General features: G+C 52.9%; 1 protein-coding gene across 1 annotated transcript in view; it reads right to left on the bottom strand.

Annotated features, from left to right (window-relative positions):
* Positions 1 to 359: 359 nt before the first annotated feature.
* The window catches only part of CLPB (caseinolytic mitochondrial matrix peptidase chaperone subunit B), a 47,719-nt gene continuing 37,012 nt past the window's right edge, over positions 360 to 11,066 (bottom strand). The window contains exons 11-14 of the mRNA XM_048493072.1: positions 7,068 to 7,224; positions 4,257 to 4,330; positions 2,260 to 2,379; positions 360 to 572 (exon numbers count right to left, since the gene is read on the bottom strand). Coding sequence (XP_048349029.1) covers positions 360 to 572; positions 2,260 to 2,379; positions 4,257 to 4,330; positions 7,068 to 7,224 — 564 coding nt within the window. The remainder of the gene's footprint in view (positions 573 to 2,259; positions 2,380 to 4,256; positions 4,331 to 7,067; positions 7,225 to 11,066) is intronic.

The following is an 11,066-nucleotide window of genomic DNA, read 5'->3' as shown; positions in this document are numbered from 1 at the left end:
GGGGGGGTGGGGGGGGGGGGGGGTGGGGGGGGGGGGGGGTGGGGGGGGGATTCTTCTTCTTCTTCTTCTTCTTCTTCTTCTTCTTCTTCTTCTTCCAAACTCTACTCCGCGCTGGCTCTCTGCCACCTTTTTTGGCGCATGCCTATTATCTTCCGACTGGACTGCAGCAGGCGCTGGTCCCAAAATTGGGAACCGGCTTAAGGGCTGCATGTCAACGACAGACGCAGCAGCAGCGAGGCAGACCAGGGTGCATCTGGGTCTCGGCCTGCTCAGGGAGGCTGCAAGTGAGATGCCGGCTCTTCCTCATCTCAACACCGGCCTCCACTGAAGTGGGCAGAGGCCCGGGGGCGAGCGAAACCTCAGCTGAGCGCTGCCTTGCGACCGGAGCCCCGAGCAGCCTCCCCGCCTCCCTCCCAGTCCCTTTGACCCAACCGGGGGCAAGAGAAAAAGCCGGGGGAGGGACCCACCTCGTGCTTAATGGAGCGGGCCCCATAGTGCAAGTTGTAACCGTCCGCCAGAACGTCCATGACTTCCCGGTCCCACAGCAAAGTGATGTTGTGCCTAGCCTTGGCCTGCAGGGGGAGAAAGAGGCAGACAGTGACCGAGCTCCCCGTCCTCCCAGCTCTGCCGAGCGGCTGCAGGAGGGGCAGGGAGCTCTCTTGGAGGACATGCCCTGTCCCCTCTCCAGCATGACAGCCGCCCCCTCCACACCCCCAAAGAGAAGTCCAGGCAATCTCCTGTTGGGAACAGCCCACGCACGACATCTGCAGGAACGCTGCTTCAACGCCAGGACCAGAGATTAGATCCAGCAGGTTCTCACAGGTTCCCGAGAGTAGGTTACTCATTATTTGTGTGTGCCGAGAGGGGGTTACTAATGGGTGATTTTGCCACGTGATTTTTGCCTTAGTTACGCCTCCTCTCAGCAGTAGCGTGCAGAACTGGAAGCAGTCTAGCAGGAGGTGCACCGGCGTGCGTGGCAGCCTGTGTCTGCGTGCATTCATTTCTCGTCCAAGGACTGGCGCAGCGGCTGCGTCCTTGCCACAGCCCCGCCCAGGAACGCCCCGCCTCCGGAATGCCCGGCCACGCCCCTGTCGTGCCCCGCCCAGCCCCATTGGCGCTACGCCACAGCTTGAATCCCACCACCATGGGAACCTGTCACTAACATTTTTGGATCCCACCACTGGCCAGGACCCCTTTCTCCCTCGTCCTTTCCAGCACCCTAATCTCCTTTCTGAGATTATTATCGATCACCTCGTTTATAGGACGAGGAGGACGGCATGGGCCTTCCAAGTCAGGCCGCCCCACCCCTCCATAAATGAGGGCTGTTTCCCTAGAGCAGGGGTCTGCAGCCTGCAGCTCTCCAGATGTTAATGGACTGCCGTTCCCATCAGCCCCTGCCAGCAGGGCCAATTGGCGAGAGGTGGCATGAAAGAGAGGGGACGTGGCCCACCCACCCTAGCGGAGGGAGGGGAAGGCAGGCATGCAAGGGAGGGGAGGGAGGGGAAGGGGCCCAATGGGCCATGCTGGCAGGGGCTGATGGGATTTATAGTCCATGAACATCTGGAGAGCCGCAGGTTGCAGACTCCTGTTTGAGCCGTGGAGGGAGTAATCATAATCTCCAGATGTTATGGATTGAGAGTCCCATCAGCCCCTACCAGCATGGCCAATTGGTGATGCTGGCAGGGGCTGATGGGGATTGTAGTCCATAACATCTGGAGTCCCAAAGGTTCACCACCACTGCCCTAGAGGTGTATCTAGAAAATGGAGCCCAGGGAAGTCTGAGTTTTCTGCCCCGCCCCCCGCTCCAGTTTCCTTAGATAATGGGTTGAAGGAGAAGAGGGGGGGGGGGGGGGGGATTGAGCTGCCCTGCTGATCTCACAGAGGAGCGCAAGATTGGAGACGGTACCCAGGTCTACCACCCGAAAGCTGGCGCCCAGGTCTACCACCCGAAGTCGGAGAACGCGACCCAGGCGTGGAGAGAGCTGCCGAGTGCCTCACCGCAGGAGAGGCTGGGTGCAAGGACCCGGCAGGCACCGGTACCCAGCAACCCCCCTCCCCCTCCATGATCAGATGGCGTGTGTCTGGGGACACGTGCCATGTCCCCGTGGGCAGTACGCCCCTGCGTAACAATAACGGCGGTTTTGTTTTCAGTCCCTCTCCTGGTATTTCTGAGCGCAGGCGGGGCCACCGCCACTGAAGCCCCGTGCCCCGCGAATGCCGGAAGGGGGGGGGTCTGTTCAGGGGCTGCCGCTGACTGACCCTCTTGGCCCAGAAGCTGAGCTCCTTGTTCACCAGCTGGATGAGCTCCGAGTGGCAGAAGGGGAGGAAGTAGACGATCTCGTTGATCCTGCCGAGGAACTCGTCCCGACGGAAATGAGCCTGCGGAGGGGAAAGAGGGCGGCTGGGAAACGGGCCGGGGACCCGACATATCCTCACGGCAGACCCACTCAGGCTGGGGCAGGGGTCTGCACCCTGCGGCTCTCCAGATGTTCATGGTCGCCACATCTCAAAAAGGATATCGAAGAGATAGAAAAAGTGCAGAGAAGGGCGAGGAGGATGATTGAGGGACTGGAGCACCTTCCTTATGAGGAGAGGCTGCAGCGTTTGGGACTCTTTAGTTTGGAGAGGAGGCGTCTGAGGGGGGATATGACTGAAGTCTATAAAATTATGCATGGGGTAGGAAATGTTGACAGAGAGACATTTTTCTCTCTTTCTCACAATACTAGAACTAGGGGGCGTTCATTGAAAATGCTGCGGGGAAGAATTAGGACTAATAAAGGGAAACACTTCTCCACGCAACGTGTGATTGGTGTTTGGAACATGCTGCCACAGGAGGGGGTGATGGCCACTCACCTGGATAGCTTTAAAAGGGGCTTGGACAGATTTATGGAGGAGAAGTCGATTTATGGCTACCAATCTTGGTCCTCCTTGATCTGAGATTGCAAATGCCTTAACAGTCCAGGTGCTCGGGAGCAACAGCAGCAGAAGGCCATTGCTTTCCCATTCTGCATGTGAGCTCCCAAAGGCACCTGGTGGGCCACTGCGAGGAGCAGAGTGCTGGACTGGATGGACTCTGGTCTGATCCAGCTGGCTTGTTCTTATGTTCTTATGTTCATGGACTACAATTCTGGGTTTGTGGTGGCAGGGGCTGATGGGAATTGTAGTCCGTGAACATCTGGGGAGCCGCAGGTTGCAGACCCCTGAGCTGGGGCAAGCAGAGGGTGGGATCCACAGATAGGCAGAGAGAGCACAAGCGGCTGGTCTGTCTGCTAGCGTCCATGTGATGAAAAGCTCTATCAAGCCACAACCAATTTACGCCAACCCAGTAGTGGGACCTTTGAGGCAAGAGATGATCACAAGTGGTTTGCCACTCCCTGCCTCTGCGTAGCAACGACTACCTTGCTGATCCCCGCTCTGCTGCTTGAGCTCTGGAGGCTTATCTGGTGAGCCGGATAAGCTTGTGCACTCCAACACACGCCAGCTGGGTGACCTTGGGCTAGTCACAGTCCTTCGGAGCTCTCTCAGCCCCACCCACCTCACAGGGTGTTTGTTGTAAGGGGGGAAGGGCAAGGAGTTTGTAAGCTCATTTGAGTCCCCTTACAGGAGAAAAAAAAGGGGGGGGGATAAATCCAAACTCTTCTTCTTCTTCTTCTCTCCAAACCTGAACTTCTATTAAGCATAAGCATTTTATTGTCCTTGTGCACGCACAATGAAATGTACAGCAGCATTCCTCGATGCACACAATTCCAGACTCATACCCCAGCCTCACTTTCCCCTCCCTCCACCCATCCCTACACAGCCCCAAACACATCAACACGAAGCCCCGGAGTTCAGCATCGCCACAGCTGTCTCTAAGCCTCTTTGTCCTCGTTCTGATAGACCTGTATCGTCTGCCGGATGGACACAGTTCAAAAAGAGAGTGTGCCGGATGAGACGGGTCTCTCAGAATATTTTGGGCTTTCTTTAGGCTTCGGGAATGATAGAGTTCTTCCAAGGAGGGGAGAGGGCAGCCGATAATTCACCAAAGGGATCTTTAAAAACAATTGGGTGTGTGTGTGTGGGGGAGGGGGCTCACAGGACAAAACTGGAGACCCTCCCCATGGAAACACAAAGCTCTGACTGCTGCTGCTCTCCCGTTCGTTCAGGCACCCTGCTTTAAAAGGGGAGGGGGGTGGGGCGAAGACAAGCACCCAGGCCTCGCCTCGGGGAGCCAGCGAGGAAACCCGAGACAGCCTCAAGGTAGCCGCCAGACGTACCTTCAAGATGGGGCGGATCACGTTCTCCTTGAACTGCTTGGAGATGGTGATCTTGTCGGTCATCTGGACATCGTCTGAAAGACATGGCAGGACGTGAGTCGAGGCCGGTCCTATACCAACTACACTGGCTGCCAATCGAGTACCGGGTCATGTTTAAAGTTTTGGTATTGACCTTCAAAGCCATTCACGGCCTCGGACCTGCTTATCTGAGGGACCGTCTCTCCCTATATCGCCCTTCTCAGGGCCCCCTCTCCGCTTCGGCCGGAGGCGGACCCACTGGCGATCCCTGGCCCTGGCTGCATCCTGGGCTGGCCTCTACAAGGGCCAGGGCTTTTACGGCTCTGGCCCCTACCTGGTGGAACAGGCTCCCGGGTGAGATCAGGGCCCTGCGGGACTTACAGTGTTTCCGCAGGGCCTGTAAAACGGACCTGTTCCGCCAGGCGTTTGGCCAGCCGGGATGATGTCAACTTCGCCATAAAGAACATCTGGCCTCCGTGGGTACACAAAGTGGAGAGGGAGGGGTTGAAGCCATCTGCAAGTTTTAGTATTTTATGTATTATTATATGTTTTAAATTGTTTTTATGACTGATGGACACCGCCCTGAGCTTTTGGGGGAGGGCGGTATATAAATATGATAAATAGATAAATAAATAAGGCAGCGGCTCACACAGCCCGTGGCACAGGAGGGGCCGTGGCTCAGTGGCAGATTGTCCACTTGGCGGGCAGAAGGTCCGGTACCCAACAGCATCTCCAGTCAAAAAGAATCGGGCAGTAGGTGATAGGAGTTGGAAGGGCCGTGGAAAAAGGCACGTGCAGCTGCCCGACGCTGACTTGGACCCTTGGCCCAATGAGGTCATTCTGGTCTACTCAGGTTGGCAGCTGCTCTCCAGGGACACCATGCAGAGTCACGGAGTTGGAAGGATCCATAGAGGCCATCTAGCCCAGCCCCCTGCTCAATGTGGGATCAGCCTCGAACCTCCTGTTGGAAGTGAAGGACTTTACACTGTTACGCTGTTTCCTGCCTCAACCTACAGAGGGGGTTTTACTAGAGAGCTAGTGGCTAGATAGGGACCTCGGGATTTGACACCTTTACTCTATCATGCTGGCGCTATCCCTTTGATGTTAGACTGATACTCTCAGGGACTTCCTTCCTTCCGGCTTCTTCCTCGACCCCTTCTCCATTCTTCTTCCTACCATGCCTAGAGAGAGGATGGATGCTCTGCGCATCCATCTCCATCCAGCTAGATTAGGATAGCACAGTGACTCTATCTATCTACCTTTCTATCCAGAATGGAGTTCACTAAGAAATACTCTTTTTATTAGATTAGAAACTACAACTGACTCCGACTTTCTTTTGTGTAAGTTTGTCGCACATTGGGATCCATCACGCGCACGCACACGAGGTAAGGCTTCTGCTGTGTTCTAGCCACCCGTGCCGCTCTGCTAGCCACGAATAGGGATAATCTCCAACTACCAGGAGCACTTATCCCAACACCTCCCAGACAAGTGTTTGTCCAGCCGCTGTCTGTGAGGCGGGGCTGATTCCACTGCACAACTCCTACTGCAAAAGGGTTTTTCCCCCTAATACCCAGTTGGAACCTTCTACCCTTTTGATCGCGTGTTCCTGCATTGCAGGGGGTTGGACTGGATGGCCCTTGGGGTCTCTTCCAACTCCAGGATCCTACCCATAATTTAAAGCCGTGACTGCTTGTGAATACGTGGCTGGACACGGGAGGAAATGGGACAGACTGACCACGCAGGACAGCGGTTCTGCTCCTCCGATGTGCCAGCAACTGGGGAAGGGGGGGGAGGAGGTGGAAAGGTTTATTTTTTATCATCGAGTTTCAATTTATTAATGTTGGCGCCTGGTATGGTTATCTACTGGTTTTATCTACTGTTATCTACTGGTCGCCACATCTCAAAAAGGATATCGAAGAGATAGAAAAAGTGCAGAGAAGGGCAACAAGGATGATTGAAGGATTGGAGCACCTTCCTTATGAGGAGAGGCTGCAGCGTTTGGGGCTCTTTGGTTTGGAGAGGAGACGTCTGAGGGGGGATATGATTGAAGTCTATACAATTATGCATGGGGTAGAAAATGTGGACAGAGAGGAATTTTTCTCTCTTTCTCACAATACTAGAACCAGGGGGCATCCATTGAAAATGCTGGGAGGAAGAATTAGGACTAATAAAAGGAAACACTTCTTCACGCAACGTGGGATTGGTGTTTGGAATATACTGCCACAGGAGGTGGTGATGGCCACAAACCTGGATAGCTTTAAAAGGGACTTGGACAGATTTATGGAGGAGAAGTCGATCTCTGGCTACCAATCTTGATCCTCCTTGATCTGAGGTTGCAAATGCCTTAACAGTCCAGGTGCTCGGGTTGTTTAGAAGGCCATTGCTTTCACCTCCTGCACGTGAGTTCCCAAAGGCACCTGGAGGGCCACTGCGAGTAGCAGAGTGCTGGACTAGATGGACCCTGGCCTGATCCAGCTGGCTAGTTCTTATGTTCTTAATTATTTATTGTATGCTGTTTATTGATCGTTTATTGATCGTTTTAACGGTGACTGTTGTCACCCACCCTGAGGCCTGCAGGGATATGGCAGGAAATGAATGAATGAATGAATGAATGAACGAACGAACGAACGAACGAATCTGGGGTACCATAGGTTGGCCACTCCTGCCCTAGGACAGTGGTGGCGAACCTTTGGCACTCCAGATGTTATGGACTACAATTCCCATCAGCCCCTTCCAGCATGGCCAATTGGCCACCACGGCCCTAGGAGCTGACTGGGGAGGGGGAAGCGGTACCCAGGTTTTCGGCAATCCTCTTCCGGCTCAGCTCCACAGTCTCCTGCCTCAGTTGCAAGGCATGCTGGGCAATCTCGTCGCTGGCCACGTTGGAGGTCATGATGAAGATGGCGTCTTTGCAGTCGATGGTCTTCCCTTTCCCGTCTGTCAGCCGGCCCTTTCACAGACAAGATCAAAGCGTGTCATCTTGGGGGGGGGGGGGGGGAATTGCAGAGAAACAGGTTCTCGGAGATGCTGCCTACGTGTCCCCAGGCTTTCCTCTTCAGCGGTTTTTTACTTTGGAGGGGTGGTGGCTCCATGATAGGGGGCCTGATTTGCACACAGAAGGTCCACAAACTAAACACGAGTCAGCAGTGTGATGCAGCGGCCAAGAAGGCCAATGCGATTCTGGGCTGTATCAATAGGAGTCTAGTGTCAAGGTCGAGGGATGTAATTGTACCTCTCTATTCTGCATTGGTCAGACCTCCCCTCGAATATTCTGTACAGTCCTGGGTACTGCAATTCAAGAGGGATATTGACAAGCTGGAAGGGAGACTTAGGGAGCTGGGGATGTTTGGTGAAGAGAAGGTTAAGAGGTGACATGAGGGCCATGTTGAGATATTTGAAGGGATGTCATGTTGAAGAGGGAGCAAACTTGTTTTCTTCTGCCTCAGAGACTCCAGGAGTCATGGGTTCCAGGTGAAGGAAAAGAGATCCCACCTAAACATCAGGAAGAACTTCCTGACCGTCAGAGCTGTTAGTTAGACAGTGGAATGCACCACCTCGGATTATGGTGGAGTCGTCTTCATGGAGGTTTTTAAAGAGAGGCTGGATGTCCATCTGCCAGGGGTGCATCCCCAGCTCCCTAACTCTCTCCTCGTAGGGCATGGACTCCAGACCTTTGACCATTTTGGTTGCCCTCCTCTGGACCTGTTCCAGCTTGTCAATATCCTTCTTGAATTGGGGTGCCCAGAACTGGACACAATATTCCAGGTGAGGTCTAGCCAATGCAGAGAGGTACAATTACATCCCTCAATCTTGACACTAGACTCCTATTGATACAGCCCATAATCACATTGGCTTTCTTGGCTGCTGCATCACACTGCTGACTCATGTTTAGTTTGTGGTCTACTAAAGTTCCCAGATCCCTTTCACATTTTTTACCCTCTCAAAGGTAAAACCTGCAGGATAGATAGAAAAAAACCCCAAGCATCCCCGTTACAAGAGCTGTTCTGCATTGGGAGGAGATACTAGAACCAGGGGGCATTCATTGAAAATGCTGGGGGGAAGAATTAGGACTAATAAAAGGAAACACTTCTTCACGCAACGTGTGATTGGTGTTTGGAATATGCTGCCACAGGAGGTGGTGATGGCCACTCACCTGGATAGCTTTAAAAGGGGCTTGGACAGATTTATGGAGGAGAAGTCGATCTATGGCTACCAATCTTGATCCTCCTTGATCCCAGATTGCAAATGCCTTAGCAGACCAGGTGCTCAAGAGTAGCAGCAGCAGAAGGCCATTGCTTTCCCATCCTGCATGTGAGCTCCCAAAGGCACCTGGTGGGCCACTGTGAGTAGCAGAGAGCTGGACTAGATGGACTCTGGTCTGATCCAGCTGACTAGTTCTTATGTTCTTATGAGAGAGATCAGTGAAACTCTGGAGAAAGGGCAAGATAAAAATTACTATGAATGCTCAGTTCTCCACGTTTAATGGAGAAAAATAAACCAATTGTGCAAGTTTGTCTGTTTTTCTTTTTTCCCAAGGATTAATAACACAAGGTGTGCCCCCCCCCCCCCCCCCGGCGGTGTCTTCTTGCATAGATCACAGTGGCAGGCGCTAAATGCGAAATCAATTCCAGCCCTGTCTGCTGGGGAAGTTGCCAAAATAATAACCCTAAGTATCCGATGTGGAGTTGTTCTCTTCTGTTGGCATGCTGGCTCCTGGCAACGCAGGCTGGGGTGGGGCCGAGGCGGGGGGCCTACGCATGTGGCGTAGGAGGTTAAGAGCTCGTGTATCTAATCTGGAGGAACCGGGTTTGATTCCCAGCTCTGCTGCCTGAGCTGTGGAGGCTTATCTGGGGAATTCAGATTAGCCTGTGCACTCCCACACACGCCAGCTGGGTGACCTTGGGCTAGTCACAGCTTCTCGGAGTTCTCTCAGACCCACCCACCTCACAGGGTGTTTGTTGTGAGGGGGGAAGGGCAAGGAGATTGTCAGCCCCTTTGAGTCTCCTGCAGGAGAGAAAGGAAGGATATACATCCAAACTCCTCCTCCTCCTCCTTCCCTCCTCCCCTCCTCCTCCTCTTCTTCTTCTGTTTTTTTCTATCTTCTATCCCCCCTTCACAAAGGTTGTTATTTTAGTCTTTTTGGACCCCCCCCTCCCCCCCCACTGCGCGGCAGAGGAGATAAGTCTGGGCAACGCTGCAAATGGGTCTCCTGCGCAGACCGGAGTGTCTGCTGCCCTCCCTTCCGGTTAACACGAGATGCGCAGGGCTGCCAGCGGTTACAATCTCAGCTACGAGCACACGGCCGCAACAATCCCACTGTGCCAATCTCTGTGCTTTACAGCCCACGGCCGTTTCCCGGCTAGTCTATTAAACTGCTTTCCTGAAGAAATTGATTCACAAGCCCAACAAATGAAACCCTGGGTCCAGGTTGCCATCTGCTCCTGCCCAGAGCACAGGAGGCCCTGGGACTGCGGTAAGATGGCCAGGAGCACCTCAGAGTCCTTCGGGCATCAGCTCTCGAGAGTAAAAGGCAGTGGTGGGATCCAAAAATTTTAGTAACAGGTTCCCATGGTGGTGGGATTCAAACAGTGTATGTAGAGCCACGAAGTTTAAGGCACGACGGGGGCGTAATGGGTATGACGTAGGCGGGGCATTAATAATTTCTCTGTTACTGTAAAAAAAAAGTTCCTAATTTCCAGATGGTCTCTTTCTGTCCATCATTTAAACTCATTCTAGCAAGTCCTATCGTCTGCTGCCAACAGAAACAACTACTTCTCCTCTAATTGACTGCCTGTCAAATACTTAAAACTTTCAAATACTTAATTTTGTTTCTAGAAATCAAAAGAAGGAGACTTTCCTTAAACAAGGAACTTTACCATATTTCTAAAACATGTTTTAGAAACAGCCCAACAGGGAGAATTATCCCGTTTTCCACCTTCGCTAACAAGCCACATAGGAAGCAACAGGACTTTATGATTTTTGGACCTAATTTCTAACGGTAAAGCGGACCTAATTAGCAACCCGCTCTCGGCACACACAAATAATTAGTATCCCACTCTCGGGAACTGGTGAGAACCTGCTGGATCCCACCTCTGGTCAAAGGTATCTGACAAAGGGAGCTCTGAATGGCTGTTGTGGGTTTTCTGGGCTGTGTGGTCACACAGCCCCCGAAAACCTACGACAGCCAAGTGATTCCGGCCACAAAAGCCTTCGACAATAGAGCTCTGACTCTTGAAAGTTCCTACCCTGGAAACCTTGTTGGTCCATGAAGAGCTGTTGGACTTGAAACTAGATAGGACTGAGGAGTCTTTGATGGGTCATTTTAAACTCTGCCCTGTTTGAAGGGATGCCACGTTGGCAAGGGAGCAACCTTGTTTTCTGCTGCCTCAGAGACAAGGACCAGGAGTCATGGGTTCAAGGTGCAGGAAAAGAGATTCCACCCAAACATTAGTAAGAACTTCCTGACAGCAAGGACTGTTCCACAGTGGATTAGGCTGCCTTGGAGGCTAGATGGCCAATTGTCGGGAGTGCTTTGATTGTGTGTTCCTGTATTGCTGGGGGTTGGACTTGATGGCCTCTGGGGATCTCTTCCAACTCTATGATTCTTTGATGATAGTTTTTGCAGCTGCCACCCTGAAAATCCAACGACTTGGGATCTCTTCAGGTGAATGACAAGCTCCCCATAGACCAGTGATGGCGAACCTATGGCACGGGTGCCAGAGGTGGCACTCAGAGCCCTCTCTGTGGGCACACGCAAACACAGTCCCCCCCAACACACAGACACATCTAGGC

The sequence above is a fragment of the Sphaerodactylus townsendi genome, linkage group LG04, assembly GCF_021028975.2.
Source record: "Sphaerodactylus townsendi isolate TG3544 linkage group LG04, MPM_Stown_v2.3, whole genome shotgun sequence".
Taxonomy (NCBI): Eukaryota; Metazoa; Chordata; class Lepidosauria; order Squamata; family Sphaerodactylidae; genus Sphaerodactylus; species Sphaerodactylus townsendi.
The sequence above is the reverse complement of the archived record's forward strand: the minus strand, read 5'-3'. Positions and strand labels throughout refer to the sequence as shown.